The sequence below is a fragment of the Poecile atricapillus genome, chromosome 10, assembly GCF_030490865.1.
Source record: "Poecile atricapillus isolate bPoeAtr1 chromosome 10, bPoeAtr1.hap1, whole genome shotgun sequence".
Classification (NCBI taxonomy): Eukaryota; Metazoa; Chordata; class Aves; order Passeriformes; family Paridae; genus Poecile; species Poecile atricapillus.
This window is the reverse complement of record NC_081258.1, coordinates 17474854-17497005: the sequence shown is the minus strand read 5'-3', so window position 1 is coordinate 17497005 and position 22152 is coordinate 17474854. Positions and strand designations below refer to the sequence as shown.

At 41.5% G+C, this 22152-nt stretch overlaps 1 protein-coding gene across 4 annotated transcripts in view; it reads right to left on the bottom strand.

Moving 5' to 3' along the window:
• The window catches only part of PLCG2 (phospholipase C gamma 2), a 66778-nt gene extending 45090 nt beyond the window's left edge, over nt 1-21688 (bottom strand). Inside the window, exons 1-5 of one of the 4 annotated variants that reach the window (XM_058846284.1) lie at nt 21602-21688; nt 17250-17319; nt 15211-15260; nt 15006-15099; nt 4573-4806 (exon numbers count right to left, since the gene is read on the bottom strand). In XM_058846284.1, coding sequence (XP_058702267.1) covers nt 4573-4768 — 196 coding nt within the window. In that variant the 5' untranslated portion in view covers nt 4769-4806; nt 15006-15099; nt 15211-15260; nt 17250-17319; nt 21602-21688. Of the gene's footprint in view, nt 1-4572; nt 4807-7096; nt 7113-8351; nt 8410-15005; nt 15100-15210; nt 15261-17249; nt 17320-21601 lie in introns of those variants that run through there. The other 3 variants (XM_058846286.1, XM_058846285.1, XM_058846287.1) reach the window with 3 other exon arrangements.
• Nucleotides 21689-22152: the final 464 nt, after the last annotated feature.

The following is a 22152-nucleotide window of genomic DNA, read 5'->3' as shown; positions in this document are numbered from 1 at the left end:
TGTCCAAAAATTCAGGGATTAAAATATGATTTATATAATTTTACAAAAGCAGGTCACCTCTTCACGCAAAAAAAAAAAAATAAATTCCTAGGTATTCAAAAACAGAAAAATCATCTTCTGTCCTCAAATAGAATCTTCCTTGAAATGAGCATGCTTGTATTACAGAGAACCACACACTTGCACATTCAAGGATGGTACCACAGATTTCTGACAGTATAAATTCTCCTGGCTGTGACTCATCCCTTCACACAAGGGATTCTTGGAAGAATATGCAGAAACTCACACATTTTCCAGTGACTAATCCAACTGTAGTCACTGTGAGCTTTCCCTTAATAATTGTCCTGAAAGCACTTTGCATCTGAGAAAGAATGGAATATCCATAACGGATCAGCTTCCTGGATATTTACACTTCACCACCTGCTTGCTCTACAAACTTAAATATCATAACTTTGGGCCCTAATTTATTCATGTGCATATAAATGCTGTACCACAATTTGGGAGGCCTCATTTGGGAGTTCCTGGAATGTCCTCTCAGACAGCAAACCCCAGGTGACACAGCCATGTGTCTTAGCACAGTCCTGGCAAATCCTGCCCTCCCTTGGCCACCTCTCCCTTCCCCTCTGCCTGTCACTGCTGTCCCAGTGTGCACAACACCCCTCCAGTGTGGCCAGCCTGGGACAGTCTGAGGTGGGTAGAACCAGCTCCCGGTGTGTGTGACCCAAGGGCATCCATCCAGGCACAAACACAGCTGGAAAGGTTAAACACACAATAAAAATACCCAGCAGAACCAAAAGGAGGCAACACACTGCAACAGACCTTGCTGGTAAGTCACAGCTTCAGTTACCCACCCAATCTGCAGGGATTCATTTCTGCAAGAAAAGGGTCCATTACAGATAAAACAAGAAATTCCTCTGTACAAGGAAACCAAACTTTCCTTCTCTCGAGAAAAAATAAGTTCATTCTCTCAAATGCGTGTCTGGGTAGACAGGTGAGACTAACATTGGAATTTAACTGCTTAACACTGGGCAGTGAAGACATCACCTCAAACTTATGTCATGCACAATCAGAAATACAGTGCCTCTTGATCTACTATTGAAATAACATATCCTTCTCTAAAGGATGCAACCAACCTGTGTTCTTTCATTTAGGGGGAAATACAGAGGTTTCTGTCCAGGTCCTTTCTGTTACAAATTCCTTTTGTAGATGGCAACTCCAGTCTCTCAAAAGGTCAATGTAAAATCTCCAATACTTGGACACTGTGTGATCTGGTCCACACAATAAAGACAAAAATTGTTTAACTTCATTTCCTACCCTTTGTAAATCCTCACTTCTTACCACACCAAAGACCTGGATGTAGTAAGAGTTTTCTGAAGTTTCTCATCCAAAGAAACACATCTGCACTGAACAGGAACGAGCCTTAATTTTAGCAACTCTTTCACTCTATTCTAAACAGATATGCTGGCAGATTTCCAACAAAAGGGGCCTTTTCATGAGAGATCCAATTTAAAATACAGAACAGTGCCACTTTTGGGCCCATGGGGTTGTGTAAATATTTATAGAAGTATAGCTAATCCTACATCTCTCCCTTGCCCTGGTCAATTTATTCCAAAATAAGAATAGCTGCCTTTTTGTTATTGTAAGGCTTAACTTAAATCACTCCCAAAATAATATCAACCAAATTTGATAAAGATCATTGTTGTAATTATAACCAGCTCTGGTTTAAAGGAATTTGAGTGTTCTTCAAACATTTACAGTCCATCAGCAAGAAAATCGGCACTATGGCATCCAAAATTCCCAACACTACACAGGGCAGTTCAGGAGAAAAAAAAAATAGTTTTTTTCCTGCTCTCCAAAGGGAGACTATTAAAATAAAGTATAAAAGTTGGACTCCATTTTCACTATTAGCAGCCTATTTTTGTGTCCCAAAGTTAAAGAACTCTCCTCACTATCTGATTTAGAAACACAAACCCACAGCAGATGCAAACATTGAGTTTTCTGCCTTCTGTAAAAAGCAGTTGCCAAACTTGAGTTAAAATAGCACACACGGAACAGGAAACCATCTTAACTTTGCCACTTGTACTGAATATTAATTCTTTTTGGACTGACACACACACAAATAGCAACCATTAAGATCACTTCATGAATATTAGGTCTTGTACAGCATAAGTTAATATAATATTTGAGATTCTCTACCCTCAACCACTTAAAAAAAAACCCAAAAAACAAAATATGTGGGTTTTATTTGTCACAAAGCCAACACAATCCACCAGCGTATATCTGGGGTCATTCATATATCCGTGTATATTCAAGAGGCTGCTCTATTCAATTATCAAATAGGAAAGCTTCAAATCCATCATTTTTCCACTTTTCAAACAAAAATAAAGCCTGAGTCTCAGTCAAAAGAAGCAACAAATAACTAACTAAATAAATAAATAAAATAGTTCCTTTTTCTTCAGCAAAAACACTGTCAGCAAGCTAAAATTGCTTGCAGTGACTTTCACTTCTAGTACACCAGATACGGTTCATGGTCAGTTGGAACAACTGTTCGTATCATATTCTGGAACAATACCTGCAAAATACAGCTCGTTGGGGCAGATTCATTGCTTTTTAAGACAATAAAACAATATTTTGCTTATCTGTGCTTTAGGCTAGGGACATATTTTCAGACATAAAGTTCCCATTGTTATACACATCACTGAAGCGTTGCTCAATTAAAAAAACTGCTGCAGCACTACAATTTTTGTGGACAGGCAGATGGCCTTTGGCTAAGTCACAGGCCTGGAGCAATATTCCCTGTTCTAGCAATGGCTACCTGGGGATCTGGAAGCCAAGTCATTACCCTGCTGGATCACCCATGTTTAAGAGTCAAATTACAATATTCACCTTCTTTTAAAAGCATCAAAATCCACGCATAAAGCAAACGAGTTAATTTATTACCACAAACACACACCACCCCCAGAAAGTTTGGATAAAAGGTGATTACAAAACAGGACTGAAAAAGTTGATCCCAACACCTGCAATGCACAGTCCATTCAGCTTTAAATTTGTCCCCTCTGGGCAAATGGCTACAACAAGACTTCAACACACAGTCAGAGATTGGCCAGAAGACTCTGAGGTCTCCTTCCCTCACTGAAGTGGTTATTTGCTGCTATGTTTTAATCTTATTGCCCTGTGTGCAAACCCCAGGCTTTATTTACTAAACAATATTCAAGCACTGCTCTCATAACTGAATTCTACATGCTCTCTCAGGACTACTTTTTTGGCACAGTACCAGCAATACACTTGTACTTGCATTCACACACATCATTATAGGAAAAGATAATTACCCTCATTTGTCATGTAAGAAACTGGGGCAATGAAAGATTGTGATCCAGAGTGCCTGTTAACTGAGTGTCCAGATCTGTTTGCTTTTCCCCAGAATATTGAATAAAACCATATTTTCACCACTAGTGATAAAAAAATCCTCCCAGACAACCAGACTTTATTTCCACCATCCAGTGGAAATATTTCCACATATCCAATTGCAGGTCCAGTCTCCACAAGGAATGAGACAGGAATCAATAGAAACAGTAGCAGAGATTTAACACTTTTATGTCAGGAGCATGAAGAAAAACTGCTCAGACAACCCCAAAATCATGCAAATTCTCAGTGCCTCTCTTTGCAATCTTACAGACGAATGTAAGACTAATGCATTTACCAAAAAAATAACACAATCTTCTAAAAATCCACACCTCAACAGACCAATAACTGATTCTGGGATTTCAGACAAACTATTCAATTCCTTTATTGAGGACAAACACTACTTAGCAGCTGTAGAGTAAAATCATGCTCACAATATTTTTTTAAAAGTTACCGTATAGTCATATGCAAGCACTGCAATTACATTGCACCACCCTGAGCTAGACAAATCACAGAAAGCCCAGGCTGAGCTTTCCTGGCATCAGTTGTGTTCATAGGAACTGAGGACTAGTCTGACTTTATTCTTCTATTCTAGTTTTTGCAGCACTATCTAGCCTTACATTCCCCTTCTATTCCCCGACCTTGTTATAAATAGTGGGTTTAGTCAGTTTCCATATCAACTCAAGAGACAATACCAACTCAGGGCCTTGAAACCACCTCATATCTCACAGCTTCATCCTCCTAAGTCATTGGTACTTTACAGTAATGGTCCTAAATAATGACTTCCATCCTGAGACAGCAAATTGCCCAAAAAAAAAAAAAAAAAGTGAATTCAATTTCCTTGTATTTGAAGGTGTTTGGTTGGTTCTTTTTTTTTGGAGAGAAGTAGTAAAGAATAATTACTCACTTGAATTTGTAAGACATAATGATGGAAAACAGTCTGTCATATTCAAAGATGAAACTTTGAGAACAAGACTAAGGATAAAAGCATGTTAATCATATTTAAGTAGTTTCTTCATCTACATTACAACAATTCAAAGTATCTCAGCAAATTTCCAAACTCTTTCACCCAAAATCTTCATCATGTTAATAAAAGGCTTGTTAAGTTACTATTTGACAAGTATGTCAATTTATTAGTAACTCCAAGTTCAGGTACATATTATAAATACTCACAGAAACCTTCAATCTTGTCAGCTGTCTTGCTCCATGCTACCTGCCTGGTTTCCATTATGACTTGAATAGTCCTCCTTTCTGGGCTACACTTCTTAAGACTGAATATTGTCATAACAGTTCCCAATTCCAAGGTCCTTTTAATCTGGCTCTTCTCATACTCAGGCAGCACTCCATAGTCTACGTTCTTTCTGGGCATTTTTTCTTCTTAATCAAACTTGTATGGTTTTCAGTGTCCTAAAGAGAAAAAAATATAAGGAAGGGAGAAAATGCAATATTTAAAAGAGCATTTTCATTTATTTAAAGAACACATTTATGTAGTTAGATACCCAACAGAGACTCCTGCCCATGCAAATGCAAGGCAGGTACATGGCCAACATTAACCCTTGCTGGTTTATCCTGAAAAGAGGCACAAACAGCCTTCACAGAGGGCAGTTCCAGCAACACCAGCTTGTGTAAACTCTTGCACTGTATTAGAATTTAAACCTGGATGAGACCTACATGAGACTGTAAAGCAGGTAAATTTTGAGAACTGTAATGAAGGGAAAACAAGTAATACAAACACTGAGGCGCTGGCACATCTAAACATCAATTTTTTGCACTTTTAAAACTTCATGGTTCTGTTTCTCCTACACAGTCTGCCTTTCCTTACCCACATGTTGGGTAGCAGGTATTTGTGTGCATGCACTTGGGACACATCTTGGCACAAAACAGCCAAAGGAGGGATGTGTACAGAGCATATCTCACAAATGATAGCAAGTTTCTGTGCTCTCTGGTCTCCCACATCCCACATTAGCATCAAACAGCTAATTACAAGCTTGCCTACTCCTCAGTGAGATTATTTACAAAGATGATGGTCTGAAACCTGCTCTTTCACCCATGGATGAGTATCATCATCACACAAGTCGCAGGGGCTGCTGTGACACAGCTCCCAGCCATCGCCCTTAACCCCATCCCTGAGCAGGACAGGTTTAAAGAAGCTCTGTGCATGCAGCCACCAGCCAAGGCGTCTCCTCTGCTTCTCTTCCTCTCTCCTCAGACCACTGCTCTCCATCACAAGCAGTTTCAGTTTCTGTGTTCATGGCTAATTCGACCGTGGCACTTCTCGCTTCCCCTTCCTAACTTCTGCCAGCCCTCACCCCCTCAGCCCGTGTCACTGTCTCCTGACTGCTCTTCGCTGCTCCCTCTCATTAACAGCACCCAACTGCCTTTGAACATCGTGTCACCAGCTGCTTTAGGAGCGATCTCTCTGACTTTGAAGCTGTCCGGTGCAATCTTTCAAATCCCTTTTTGAATTCTACCACTTCAATAAACACTTTTTGTTTTTTTTGAAAGTTAACAGAGAAGCCACAAGAGTCCCTTCTTACCTCTACACTGCCAACCATGTGCTTGAAGTGCTCTGCAGCAGGAACAACTCCGTGGTTTGCAAAACATTATATACATTATTTACTGTTTTATATTGGCTTGTTACAGTAATAAAGAAAATGGAGTGTTCTTTCCTTATACTACTGAAAAAAATTATGTTCCCCAATCCTACAACTGGGAAGGAGTGAACAGCTTTGAAGTATTGTAAGCAACAGCAGATTTATTATTTTTTTTGGCCATAATCCTTGATGATCCTTTTAGACTACCTGAAGATAATCAGATAATCATTTAAATTATGACAGGCCTGAACCTAAGAATACAGTCATCTTGCTACAATGATTTCTTAAAACATGAAATCAAAGGAGGAAAAAATAAAAAATTAAATTAAAATCTTCGAACAGTGTCTGTTTTCTGACAAAAAAAAAAAAAAAGGAACCCTGTCTTCTCACTTTGCTCTTTTCATTAAAAATCATAATAAAACATATATGCTGTGATCTGGGACAACGTTTAAGCATTTGTGCAACATTACACTGAATAATAAAAAACTGAACTTTTAAATGAGTATAGTTTTTCAAGAGATGATAAAAAAATATACATCAACTCTGCCTTTTACAGTACAAGGTATAGCTGTTACAGGAAATATAATTCAGAAAAACAAGAAAAAAAGTTTCTAAATGCAGCTATTTAATAAAGGGCAATGCAGCAGGTTTTTTGAGAGATAACTCCCTTAGTACAAAGGAACTGCCGCTCAGAGGTGGCTTCTTAAACAGTTTCTGTTGAATATAATATACTGGACTTCCCCTTTTAAAGGAGATCTTTCTCCTGAAACTAGAGAAAACAGTGGATTTAATCTAACTTCAAGTTATGTTTTAAGCCAAGTTTTTGACTTAATGTGGAAAGAATATTGCAATATTTGATCAACCTAACTGACCACTGTTTTGGCTACCTGCTCCAGTTTAAGAGTAGCATCACGGAGAGCTGCCTAATAGTAAAAGAACTAACAGAAGCCCTTGGCATTAGAACTTCAAATATCAGGAGCTGTCTTACCCACAGGTGCCCCTCAGCCTTCCTTGCACCCATCACTGCACAACTGTTTTGAATTAACAATCTTTCTACCCATTCATGCAGCAGAATTCTGTGATGACCTTCACCACCCCATTACCTGGATGCCTCTAACCCAGTAGAGTGTGAAATACAAGATGCTGTGTGCAACAGAAGGATCACCGCTCTTCTGCTGAGAAGTTACTTAAGCCTGCGTTGGAAAGATCCAGCATCACTTACAGGACTCAGAAAGTGAGTTAATAATAGTCAAAACATGCCACAAGATCTAGCTTAGACACAGACATGACTCTTTCCCTTTGACTGTAGGAATTACAGGAGCTAAATTTTGAAGGCATCGTGTACCATATGAAAAACCTGGATCACTTGTTACTGTTTGTGTAAGACATGTTTTGATAGGTTTTAATTGAAAAGCCTGATTTGAACTAAAAAGTCTAAAAGACACCCTGCAAGTGACTAAGTGAATATGGACATAAAAAAAACCCCAACCAAATCCTATTTAATTTATCCTGTCTACTTAGTTTTACTTCATCTACTTCAGACTTTAACAAACAAACCCTTCTTAGCAGAAGATCAGTGTACAGCTTGTACCTCTCTTCGTGATAACACAGAGAGGAAAAACTAGAAAAGGCAAGTTACAAATGTATCAGCTAGTGAAGAATATCTCAGATAACCACTGATGAATCCATAGTCTGTTATAATTTCACTCATATGACACAGCAGGTGCTTTCCAGACAAAGAAAGTTAACCAAGAAGTGCAGTCCAAAGTTTGCCACCAGCCAATTTCTAATTTTTTCCATGTGCTCTGGGCATTGCAAAAGGTTTGTTGCATCCTCTGCCCTGAGCTCTGCCTTTGGATTTAGGACATCACCTCACCAGATGGATACCCACCAGTGACACCAGGGCAGTACCACAGCACTAATAATGAATAACAACTGATGCACGGCCCTTGCGATGCAGCTGCTGCCCGCAGAGTCCTGGGCCTGGCGGGGCGAGCAGGGGAGCGGAACCACGCCAAGACGGTGCCCACCTGCCCCGGCCAGGCCGGACCCTCAGCCCGGGCAGGGCCATGGCGCTGTCAGGCACTGCCACATTGCCAAGGTTTCCTTCCTTCTTCTCCGTCAGGCTGAGCTGCGGCTGGGCCCGGCCGGACACAAGGTGCGGTGTGGCAGGGTCACCTCAGGGAACCCCTGGACTCCTTCATCCCCTCCAGCCCAAGTGCTCGCGGCCCCCTGGCACGACGGCCCCTCACCCTTCGCTGCACCCCGGCCCGACCCCCGACCCCGCGCATCCCCCGCCTGCCCTCCCCAGAGCCTCCCTCACACCGGACTCGCCGCCCCGCCCCAGCCCCGCGGCACCTGCTGCTGCTGCTGCTGCCGGGCCGCCCTCACCTGCGCGGCGGCTCCGGGCGGCGGCGGGGCACTGCCGGGGCTGCCGCTGCTCCCGCGGCGCCTCTCGGGGCTCTGCTTCTGCCGTCACCGGGAAGGGGCGGCGCCACCTGACCCCGCGGCCACCCCTCAGCCCCGGGACACCGGCCCTGCCCTGCCGCGCCCCCGCAGCGCCGGAGCGGGACCGGGACTCCTCGGGATTCCGAGCCCCGGGGCTGCTGTTGGGAAGAGCTCCCGGCTGGCGCTGTCCCCGCAGGGCCCCGTGCCCACAGCCGGCCCCTGAGGCGCGGTGTCCCCTGTGCCAGGGCCGGCTGTCCCTGCTCGGAGTTGATGTTCTGCTCGTCTGGGGAGGGTGGGTGAGCCTTAGGAAAAGGCTGTACAGCTTCAGTATCGCTGGAGTTACCTTGTCAAGTTAAAACTGACTCCAAATGATCTGCTGCAATTGTATCGCATGCCAGTTTAGGAGTGGCAATGCTAAAAGTGTTTCCCAGATTGGGATTCTGAGGAATTGTGGTAGGACGATATTCTGCTTGCAGGTCAAGCCCTGGTACAGACATTCAACTTGATGTATCAGTCTTGACCCAGACCAATTTGATAAATCTAGGGAAAATTCCTACACCCATAGGCAGAATGGCAAGGTCATCACAGGGAACAAGTCATGCCAGTTCAGCAGATACCAAAACAAATGCCCAGAAACCAAAGCTAGGGGTGCCACAGCATTTGCAGGGAAGATTACGGCCATTTCTGCAAGGGCTGTGCCGTGTTACAATGGCAGGTCCTGTATTCCAAATGCTGATTCCCAAATGGAGATAAAGAATTATCTCCTCTCCTTCCAATATTAGTGGTTGGCACAAGGGGATGAAAAGCAGAGGTCTTTTAACAGAGTAATCTACTCTTTTGAGAGGAAAAATAATTTTCCATAATTTCAGTCAGCAATATAAATGGTTGAACAAACATTAATTGACTTTCACCCTATATGTGCAGAAAATACTGAAACAAAATTATACCTGCAATGAGGTTCTGCACCACCAAATGCCACCAAAGATACTCCCTAGCTACACAGGAAAAAATGTCAATTGTGTCCAGGTCTTCTGTAGGAGCAATTTGGGAAACTCTTCCCAAAGGCAAACTAACAAGACTTTATCAGGGTCAAAATTATCAAAGGGTTTCAAATCAGTATGACCTATCAGAAAAGAACTGAAAAACACATTCAAAATATACCACCACAAAAGGAAGAAAAGCCTGAAACCCTATACCTGGGAAAGGTGTGGTTCATTTAAAATGCAAAACAAAAAGATGACCATTGCAATCTTATCAGAGTCTTCTGTTTTGTGCAGACTTTTCACATTTTTCCAGATATCTAACCTAGGAAAAGTTTCTCCCTTAATAATGCATGACTCAGTTACAAATTCACAGAACAACATCTAACAGGAGCCATGGTAGTAAATGAATGAGAATAGTAGAATGTTTATTGATCACACCATGGTATTTCTACCATACATTATTTTTAGCTCTTCATCTTTAAAGTCTTTAATGTTTCGTGTTAAAACTGCTTTTGAAATTATGTGAACAGTGCCAAAAGCAAGAACCAAGCAGCCAATTTCCCCAGCTGCAGAAGCTAATACCCAAACATCCAATTATGCCACAGAGAGCTGAAGGGTGCAGGTGATCCTGGGCATTTTACAAGCAGGAGATGGCAGTATTCACTTAATGTCAGCTGTCAGATCCAGGAGTCATCCAAGTCAGTTGACAGTGAATCCAAGTTCCAGCAAATACCAGCCCCAGCAGCTCCTCCTGGTTCTGCTTCACTTGGCCAGGTACCAACAGTCTCCTCAGCAGTCATACGGCACAGCTTCAGCACAGGAACCACACTTGAACAACTCAGAAGCCACACAGGCACAGAGCTGCTCATCTTTATGGTATTTGGAGCTGTGCTGCAGTAGTTAAAACACTGCTGCAAAGAAAATCTTTGCTCTAGACCTACTTGTGGTTGTGCCTCATTGGTGCTTTGGAAGGACAAATAAAACCTACCCGTTACCAACATTTCTTGAATGACCTTAGACTTACCTGATGAAATGCTCTTAAAGCCAAGGAGTCATTATATAGCCAGGGAAAATACATATGTTGGAGAGAGTCATAGCTGCAGTGGGGATGATAACAATGAATCCTGAAAATCGCTGGATGTAGCAAAATCTCAGATGGAGTAAGAAATCCTTGAAACCAAGCCAATGAAAGAGTAAATGAAACACCAGTTGTTACTCAGCACATTCACTAGACCTGAAATAAGAGTACTCTGACTTCCTCACAATCCCAACAGATTTAAGTTATTATCAGAATCAGCAGCTCTGCCATCCAACAACCAAACCTCAAAAGTGAGAGCTTCCAGGCAGACAACATAATTTCCTGTAAGGATTATGGATCTCATAGTCACAGATGTCACTGTCAGGTGACATTTCCAGTCCTTTTTTGTAGAAAGAAAGCCTGTAGATATATGTTGAGAGGCGTGGGAAAATTAGTTCTCTGAGTTGAAGAATCTGCCCCAGCAAAGCCTGTGTGTTTAAAAAGAAGGTTAGACACTAGAATAAAATCTTCCTTCCTTTATTCTTTTTTCTTTTCAGTTTAACATCCTTCTTATAATTTTTAAAGACTTCTTGAATTGTTAAAATATCACAATTTATATTATAAGATCTGAAAAATGAGTTTTTCAGCTAGGAGTATAGTTTTACATTTTGGTCATAAATCCCTCAAAGGGAATTTATACTGTTCACACTGACACTCTCTTAATTACAGCATTGAAAAGTCAAACCTTGTTTTATACTTGGTAATGAAGTGTTGATTGCTTCCCCTGGAGAATAAAGCAAGGCATGAAAGAGAAGCACAGGACTGGCTAGGCAGCCTCATGGATATAATAAATAATGGCCACAAAACTGGTACCTCTTCCTCACAGGAGCTACAACGAAAAAACAGCTTCTGTGTAGAAGACAGAAGTTGAAAATCTTTGTCCCATCAATTGCAAAAAATGTTAAAGAGTGATTAGGGAGGAGGAACAAATATTTTAGAGATTGTCACAGACATTTTCTAGCCAAAGGATTTATTAACCACCACAGTACCTGCACTCCTTAGCAGGATGTATATTAGCTCAGCTAGATTTTCTGGTTAGAGACGCAAAACTTATAACCAGATGTTTCATAAAGAAAACTTAATTTTCAAGGTTTGCCTTTATGAACTATTCATCTGCAGGACTCGAGCTGATTTTAAACCTGTCAAGAGAGTTAGCATACTTAGAGTTGAGGTAGCAACAGCTGCTGCAGTCTGGAGGGAAGAGGGGAAGGATGTCCCTCCCAGTGACTCTTGTCAGTGGCAGAGCAGTCCTGTGCCAGCCCAGCTCCTCATGGCAATAGCTTCAGCTACTCTGGGAAGCCTTGATCAGATGCTAGTGATCATCTTTAGTGCTCAAAGGGCCTTTGAAGAATGAAGCTGACCTTTGAGAGCAGTGTCCAGCTGTCGCAGCACAATTCAAGTGATGAATTTTACAGGAGATCCACCTTCAACACCATCACAGAGTGTGACATGTCCAACACCCCCAGCACATCCTCTCAGCATAACAAAGCTCAGGCTCCTTGAAGAGAATCTCTTGTAGAAAGTGTTCCAGTGTGTACTTGGCTCCATTCTTATCAGAGTTGCATTTTAATCTTGGTAAATTATTGTCACTTAATCATAATATTTAAAGTAAATATTGACTTAAAGTAAACTACTAAGGTCACTAGCAGAAAAGCTGACATGAAGGAAGGGAGGTGGCACTTGTAAGTGGCTGGCCTGTTGCCTGCTGAAATGTTTGTCTGAGTCCTCAAACTGAGCTGCTCCTCAGTTCAGTCACCCTGTCTCATGGTATTTGCAAGATCTGCATTTAAAAAATCTTCTGAGGGGTTACTGCCCACTGGCTTCATACACAAAATCCTGTGCTGTCCCTTACAATTTCTGTAACAATTTGCATTTGTAGATGTCAAAAATACTGGAAATCATTATATCACATTTTCAAAGGCATCAGGCCTAAAAGGTGAGGAAGTTTGCCAAAGATCTCACAGCAGTTACACACTTTGGGCAGAACATTGCTTCCAGGTTTTATCCTAACGTCCTGACTTTGGAATGGCATTTCCTTATAGCAAAACTCGCTGTGCCAGAAGAAACCTTTTCATTTATCAGAACTGTATTTTCAAAAGTTTCACTTGAGTGAAAACTCTGCTGTGTGGTTTGGGATGCTTGATAAAAACCCTTTAAAAATACAGGTGAAAATATTTCAAATAAGTATAAAAGTGCATTTTTTTAGACACACACTAATAAGTTATTTACTCAGCATCTTGAGCCAGCTTTGACCACAGAAAACATCAGTGTGTTTAAAGGGCCTGCAATCCCACCCTCAAATGAAGAGTTAAATATTACATTCACTACATCCACAGTGATAAAATGCCAGCAGCTCATTACCAGTACCATCAACAGTGCATTGATACCAGTGTTACAAGGCCTCAGCAGAAAAGCAAAAATGCAGAAGATTCTGCAGGGAACCAGAGGAAATTTTCTCCCGTGCTTTTTAAGCCAATTACATAAAAATCTTTAATTAAAATAATGTTATTTTGAGTGGGAAGGACTGGAAAAAACAGCATTTGACAATAGTTTCAAATGAAGTGAGATGCAACTCAGCAAAAAACAGTCCAGCTCTCCCTCCTAGGCAACTTTCAGCTTTTCATTTCTTTCCCACTACAGAGTAGCACCACGGGTGAGCTGAGGAGAGAAAAGGCTCTGTTACCATCTGCTTTAGCCTCCTGCTCTCACTCATTATCCCTGTAAGCCTGCAGAGAGGTTTAGGAAAGGGATCTTCAGGCAGGCTGGGCACAATGAGCGGGGCTGAGCTCAGCCTTCAGCCTAAACTCGTCCCATGGAGCCCCAGGGGGCTCAGTGTGAGAAGAACACACACCAAGGCTTCTCTCCATGGTCATTTTCCTTTTTCCTCCCATTCTACTGAACTCTTCTTAACACTGATTTTGCTACTGCTGGTGGAAGCTTTTCTGGGATCATAAAACAGAGATAGCCCAGGTCTTTCTCTACTTTCTAGGTGGCTGATTGCAGGGATTTATTATTGTGCAAGGCCTTCCCTCAGGGCACACAGGAAGGGAGGAGAAGTTCCTTGCATCTGTGCTCACTCATGCATAGATCAGCTTTAATCTGACACATGCTACATCAGAAAAGTTTAGAAAAGCCTTTAGTTCATCAAAGCACAAAAATTCTCTGGGGATGGCGAGAGCACGCTGGTCCTAATGCAGATAAGCATGTAGTCATGTAAAAACACATGTCAAAATCTCACTAAAATCAAAATATGATTGAAAAATTAATGATATCCTTGAATGATAATTTCTGAATAGAGATAGAATGAGAGATATTCAACAGGGATATGCCTTCCAGATGCCTGTGCCTTGGAAAAGCATCCATCTGGTTATATCTCCAGGATCAGCATATTTGTATAGAATGCAAATCGCTCTTGCAACTGCTGTTATCTTTCTGCACTGTAGTCATAACTGAGTGAGTCATGTTAAAGGGTCAAAACCTTCTGTTCTACTTTTTGTGATAAGCATCTTTTCAACATGCAGTGTTAGAGATCCTGTGTGCAGATCGAGGTAGGAGCTGGTGTGGGGTGATCTACAGCCAGATCTGTAGTAAGAGACTCCTGAGTATCCTGAGGAGAAAACTCACCTTTGTAGCTTCAGAAGAGCCTCACTTTAGAAGAGCAAAGGACCATTTTCCAGAAATGCAGGCAGGTATCAACAAGTCCTTATGGCTGCTGATCTCAAATACGTGTGTGTGTGTGTGTGTGTGTGTGTGTGTATAAAAATGAATATAGGTAGAATCCTATTATTTCACTTATCACATTAAAAAAATCCTTTCACATCTCCAAACAGATTATATTTGTGCAAAATTCAGAAACTACACAATATGTTTGTAAACACTAGCCACAACACCTCTAAATCACCAACATTTGACTGAATATCTGAACTTAGACACTCTATGAGATGATTTAAAAATAAGGACAAGATTTGAACTCTACAGAGAAAAAAAACAACAAAAAACAACCAACTTTCTTTCCATGGAAAATTTAACATGCTCCTCATTTAACAGGAGACAATGTCTAGAATAAAGAACATAGAAATGTGAATTTACAAGTGCTTATTTGGCCTGATCTCCGATTAAAAATATCTTGCTTAACTTCAGCTGAGCATCAGCTGAGGACTTCTGTGTGCTTGTAATGATCATAAAAATGTCACACACACAAAAATTGTTTCCTCTTTCCTTATTAGACTGGACTAGTAGTTTTCAAATACCACCCCCTCTTTCAAAAAAATGCTTTTTAAATTTCCTTTATTATTAAGAAAGTCCTTTTATTCTGGAGCTAAACTACAGAATATGTTGCAGGAGAGAAGACAAAGGCTGGAACACTGAATGCTCTGCCAGGTAATTTAAACCCAACTGTGTTCTCTCCAGAACCTTTCTGTCTCACATGGGGAATTATTTAACCCCATTTTTGCAAAGGATAACTGCCCTGCTGGGCCTCAAAGGCAGCAATACAGAGCTTACCTTTAATCCTGTGCAGAATAATGAGTGATACACTGCTGAGATTAGTGAGGCAGTGTCAAATGGAGGTTCCTTCCTTTTTGTACTCTGACTCCACCTGGGTAAAAGCACACTGTTAAGACCCCATAAGCATACAAAATCTCTAATCAAGTTTTCAACAGCCTGGGCCTTTTAGTTAATTTAAAATTTAAAAGAAAAAAAAAGTCACCTTTGCTGACACTCACTTCTTCACAAGGACAGATTTTGTTATGGCTGCTGCTGGAAGGGGGGAAAAAAAATTTAAACAAAAAAAGTTGTTCTGAGAAAAAAGTGGAACACAAATTCTGAAATATGTCCCTTCCAGCCAGCAGGACTCTCTCCTCTTGTAGCACCTGCACGGACTGAGCCCTTTTCACACTCACACCATGTGTTAATAACCTGGCTATGTGTTAATGATGGCTCCACCTGAGAGCATCAATTCTAACAGCTTTTGGTTGTCTCAGGCAAATTTTAAATTCTTTGCCTTCTGTTTTCTAAACTTTTGAGATGCCCTTTCTTTCTAAGTTTTTACCACATCCATGGGGTTTATAATTTACTTTTTTTTACAAACACTAAGAGTCTCAGGAACTCTGCTCATTAGGCTTTTAGGAAAATGTCAAGATATTTTTAATCCTTAGGAAGAAAAAAAATCAAAACCTGAGAATTAGAAAAATTCACATCTGTTTTGTGACATGCATTTATAATTTCTATGCAAACATTCAGCTTGTGTTCTGTCAGGAGAAAATGGTTTAAGCATGGAACCTAGAATTTAAAAGTTAGATCAGAAAAGAACACCTGGTTTGTTACCCTGGAGGGAAATAGATTAGAGAATATTCATTTTGTTAACCACTGATACTTGGCACTCACTTTATTTTTTATTTTAAAAATAGTGAATACATTGAAGCTGAATTACACCAGCTTTCAATTGATTTATATGCAAATAATAATCAGAATTTATTAGATCTGTAGATAAATCTATTTAGAAATAAATATGATTTTAAAAGATTGAAGTGCAATACAAATATATCAAAACAGAGTTTGAATATGGCAAAACAGAGTTCATTTTTTGAGATATTTTATGAAAACAAAACAAAATGTGACACTGATGAAAAAGAAAACACAGAAAACTAAAAATTAAAAGCCACGCAGAAATACAGCTGGAGAAGAGGTTCCATATAGGACCTCTAGGGAAAAGTAAGAAAATCCTGCTCCCAGTAAGTGCCAGTCAGCAGCTTTCCCCTGGTCTGGCAGCACAGATGGAGGGAACACACCGAGCTGCTGACGTGATGACAGACATCTTCAGCAGGCTGAGAAGACCTTGGCCACTGCTGTGGCAGGAAAGCCTCAGTAACACAGCACAGACAAGAGCTGAAGTTGTTTCTTGATGATTTTTGTAGCGTGACAACAGCCAGGCGTTAGCACTGGGCAGTGCAATAGCAACAGCGCTGCAGCAAGGAGGGATTTTGGTAAGAAAATTGCCAGACAAAAAAGGCAGCAAAAGAACATCCTTGATACTACAGAAAGAATATAACAAAGTGTTTCCAGCCTCTGACTACCAGTGGACACCAGTGAGGTGCTTTGATGTCAGGGAGGAGATCAGTCAGCATGATCAGAAAGGACAGGGCTGGAGAAGGCGATGTCTCCAGCCCCGTGTCCGCCTCTGCCCTGCTCTGCTTTTAGCTCCCTTCTTGTGAAGAGCAGCTTGCTACCCCCAAAAGATGAGAGATAAGGTCAATGGAAATGCAAGGTATTGTCAGACTGTGGCTATTTCTTTTTCTTTATTTTTTTCAAAGAGAGGAAATAATGTGTGCAGAGCAGCAGTGGTTCATATTGGGTCAGTCAGGAAGTGCTGGGCTGAGAATTTAAAAGACAGGCATTTTTCTTTTGTGGTTCTCTCAGAGAGAAAAAGCCTACAAGAAAACTGGGGTTTTTTTGCTAAAAAATGCAAACTTCGAGCTCACCTAGAGCTAGCTGAGGTACTGAGGTATCAACATCATGTTTCACTCTGAAGAATGTCACTTTAAGCGGAATACTTTGCATCTGTGGCTGCAGTTATTACAGAAATGCTAAATAGCTAGAACCAGCACTCCTTTGGATTGCAGCACAGGTAATAGCAGAAGGAGGACAGGAAGACAATGAGAGATTATTAACTCTATTCCCACAGGTGAAGAGCTGAGCCATAATTGGTTTCAAGCTGAAGTTTCACACACATCTTCATGCAGCACTTACTGTGGAAAAAGGCCTCGTCTGCCTCTTGCTATCTCTGCCTCAGCTCGGCCCACATAGATAAAAAAGAAATCTGAAAACACAAGTCCAAAACTAGCGCCATGAATATTGCAGGTAATGGAAAAAAGAAGATCAGCTGGAGATATATCTCTTTAAGTTACAAAACTGATTTTAATTTGGCCTTTCATGGTTGTTACTTAGCAGTAAACAAGCTGATAATCTTTACTGCTGTGAATGGGTATGGAAAATTAATGCAACAGAACCACTCAGAAGCTTACAAGAGTAGTCCTTGAATAGCATAGTTGGCTGAAATACCTGGAATTCAATCTGCATGTTACACTGTTACATCTACCTCAGATGAGGAAGCTGAAAATAGAGACTCTGTAATTAAGCCAAGCACTGTGTGTTTTGAAATTCGTTAATGAAAAATCCAACCAGCTAGCAAACAACTGATTCTTGTGTTGTCAAAGAGAAAAGGAAAAATCTGTTGTGCCAAGACACCTACGAACAACTTAAAATGCATTAAGATATATCTCAGTTGATATCTCAGTGACAAAAAAAAAAAAAAAAAAAAGAAAATTGAGTAAGAAATTTGTCAATGATTCACTTAAAGAAAAAAAGGCATTTTGCAAAGAGGAAAAGAATCACCAAGCAGGAGTTTTTTGAAAACCTCCATGATGATTAAAATAAAATCTGCACTAATAATTTCTGTTGAAATATTCAAGCAGAAAAGTTGAGAGCAGAGCTGCCTTGGAAATGCTATTTATTGCTGACATATGTTTTACAGATATTTTTTAGACCTTCAGACATCATGGTGTTATTTATGTGTGTGCTGAGAACAAATTTGCTGCCTTCTGAGGCTTGTTCAAAAATGTTTTTTAATCACTCTACCAAAAATCAGGCTCTGCAGAAAAAATTGGATCAGCTGAAGAGAAAAAAAGCTGCTCCTGTGTGTGGAGTCCCTGCACCATGCTGGTTTAACACTACCTCCTTTTCATTCTTACTGTTTAAAGGAAAGATGAATGTTTGAGGGATAGGCTGGTCCTACCAGCATAATAAAGGTGGTTTTTAATTAGTCTTCCCTCTGACTGAAGGAAACCAGCAGTCCTTCTGGATATGTTTTAGTTGAGAAAAAACGAGTAAGAAATGGCCATAGGGTTCTTGTACCAAAGTGCTGGGTTACTGCAGAGGAGAAGAGAGGCCAGGGAGAGACAATCCCAGCTGATTTTACAGGAAATGCATTTTTAAAGAAATTACATACACATTTTTAGCAGCTGATTTGCAACGATTTGTTCAAAAAAATACCCTAAAATCCCAAACACAGAAAAGAGATCCTCTTTACTTCTGTGGGGTTTGTTGCAGGCCCTTGAGAACAAAGAGCAGAATAATAAACCAAAGGACATCACTGAGGCTGTGCTGTGGTTTTGTAGCACCAGGTCACATCTCAAACCCCAGCACCTGAGCTGCTGCTGCTGTGTCACCACGGCTGGGCCACTCGCACAAGAGCGGACACGGCTCCTTCGCTTCTTCACATCACTGAGGGCAGAAGCCAGAGTTGGGCTAAACAAAACTCTTGCAAAATATCCAGGAGAAACCCATGAACCCAATGGAAAGCAGCTGGCTGTTTGTTTTCCTTCCTTATTTGCCCTCAGGTTGTTTGGACTGCAAATATGGTGGAGGCTGATGTCGCAAGGGGGACAGCGACAACTTTCTGCAGAAAGCACTGCACAGGCATCCCAAAAGCAGCAGCACTCCAAAAGACTGAGCCTTTTTCAAGGGATCAGAACACCTCATTGCAATGGGAGCTTCCCAATCCCTCACCAGAGTCCCTGCATGGGAGCAGCTGGTCTGCACAGCCCAGGATTTGCATGGCAGACGCCCTTCCTGCTGGGATGGCAGCAGCACTCTCATCTCCCCAACCCTGCAACTGCTCCTTGAGGACTTCGGGCAACTCACTCTGTGCCTCACCTTCCCCAGCTGCAAAATGGAGAAGAGGACACTTCACTTTGCTGAGATTTTGGGTCAGGAATACAGGAGGCAGTGTTTGTGGAACACTATTTATCAACAAGGCTCCACCACCAATGCAGTGTTGTCATTACAACAAACATTGCTATTGTTTTACTCCAGATGCAATCTGTGCTATCAGAAGTTATCTTGCTGTATTTAAAAACTAAATCTCCATGAGTGTAGCACAGGAAAAAAACAATTTGTAATTCTGAGGCCAATATGACAACCATATTTATTTTTACCTCTATTTTTTCAGCTACCATATGATACAATCATGCTGGTAAAAAAGAAATATATTTTAAAGCAGCAGTTGTTGATGGCAACTTTAACACCTTCCATATTCTTTTCCCAAAGGCAAAGGATTATGTAATAAAAAGAAAGTCTGTATTACAGCACTGAGGTTTGGAATTAGCATGATAAACTGAATTTTAAAACAATATTGGCCCTATCCTGTACTTACAGATAATAGAATTTATGACTTAGAGGTGCTGCCACTGAGAATATAACATGGGAGGAAACTGCTAAAGAAATATTCCAATTTATATATGTCATATTACATTTCTATGTCCCTTCTACTACACTTCTTCAAGCTGGAAGGCTGTGGTGTGCAGACTCTGAGTCTCAGTCAGGAAACTTGCTGCAGTTCCAATTCCACTCCTCCTGCCTGAAGCCCTCAGCAAACCTTCCAGGAGCTCCTGGCTGTGGTTTCAACCTAGTGACCCAGGAACACCAGCGAGCATCTTTGCATGTTTCAGATTCCTAAAATTCTCCTTTCCTGGGACATTAAAATACCATCCATGCTACTCTGGCACTTGCTTTTTTATTCATACCAGGATTTGTGCACATTCTTCTAGGACCATTTATGTCATCCTCCCTTTTAATGACAAACTAGTGATGGTTCAGTGAGTCCAAACATACCAGGTTGTTTCTGTCACTAAGATCTGTTGTTTGTGCAGTACATTTCTACAAGCCATGCATGAGGCACATCAGTCCACAGGGAGAGAGGAGAGATGCCTGCTTTCCTCATCCCTGGGAGCTGCAGGGCAGACATGAAGGAGCAGCATAAGGTTCACTGGTCAATGGTATTAATTTCCATAAGCTGCAGTGTAAAAAACTTATGTGTGGGCATATGAACAGAGCACTAAACACAGGTAGGATCCCCATCCTGAGAATTCCCTCCTCAGCCTCTTATCTGTCCCTTTGCTGTGTCTAATCCTCTTAGTTTGTTGCTCTGCTGCTTCTTCTGTGATACCACAATGCCACTCACTGCCTACATCCAGTATTAGCAGACTTTCTGCTCAGGATTCCTTTAGAAATGTTGCTCAGTGGAATTGTACAAGTTTCTGGCTTGGCTCCTAAGTGTCTCTTCATGCTACACACCCACTGGGTCTTTTCAGCTGGTGTCTTTCAAAGGAGACTCATAAGTGAGCAATTAACCTAACTGCATCAGCCAAGTCACATGCCAACAGCTACATGCCTTGTATTGGATACAATCATACAATTCCAGTAGTTTTGATGTTTCAAAATTATGACTTTCCCAGTGTCCAAATGATTTGTCTCAGGTTTTACAATTTACCTCATCCACGCAGGCTACTTACTGCCTAGTAACTATCTATTTAGATAGTTTACAGCAAAGATGGATTAAAGATCAGTTTAACTGTTAGCTCAGCCTGACTTTCTCCCAGAGACAGGCCAGTTTAGCAGCTTATCTTCTCAAATCTGCTCTCGCACATGTGACCCATATTTGCATGTGGCACACATCCCACGGGACAGCACCTTCAGTCCTCTGAGTGCTGTACTGCCCCTCGTACAAGAGCTTGCTTGGGGTTTGGTAACTGCCACGAGAGCAGGCACACAGGTGTGCACCACACACAGATACCACCATGGGAATTACCCACGGGGAGTGAGCAGCAACAACAGCCTTGTAGTAAAATTAGGCTTAAATAAAATGAAAGCAATGGTCTACAGATTTATAGCTAGAAATGGTATTGAGTATGAGAAACTCAGAGCACCAGAGTTTCTCATAGCTGAGAAGCGGAGTCTATTCGGACTTTCACAACAGCTAGAGCTGTAATTTGATACTTTTATAAAATACAATGATTACTAGTAACAGCAGTAAGAAGACCCTAATGCAAAATAAATTTTTATTCTTACCATCAGGTTGGAACAGCCTGCTTTAATACCTATTCAAGGCAGGGCTCAAGGCTGTGTTTGGTCTTCAGGATGAGTAATATTTTGCTAGGTAATGATTTTTTCCTGGGAAGTCTAGCTGATTAGCTTCCTGATAACCTTGGATGGAGAGAATTAGTGAGGAACAAAATGACATTATAAAGAAAAAAAACACTTACCAAAGAGAGACAAGGACTCCCTGCCTGGACACATGCAGATTGATAGGTTGGCTTGTTAGGTCTGTATTTCATGACCGTTCCTAGAGAAGCTCAGATTTATTATTGAACACAGCGTTGAATGTGACAGAGTCCAGCGGCGATCAATTTTCAGTGTTATCACCGCGGAAAGGGTCATGACCATCAGCACCTGCCAAACTGCCCTCGATCCCGCAGTGGCGGCCGCTGATGGCACATGTCCTGCCCTGAGCCGAACGTGCCCAAACCCGGCTCGTTTCCTTTCCTGGCCGTGCCATGCGAGGGCAGCAGAGATTGCGGAACGGGAGCCGGGCTCTGCGGGGACAGCCGGGTGTCCCGGCCACCCTGACCCTGCCAGCGCTGCTGGACATCCCGCGGGATGCGGAGCCCCACAGGAACCTGTGCCCGGGGAATCAGACGATAAATAAGTCTCTCCTGAGGTCGTAACATTTTTAAACTTTTGCGATGGAGTCACTATCCCTGGAGGGATTTACCAGACGTGTAGATGTGCTCTTGGGGATGTGGTTCAGCGGTGG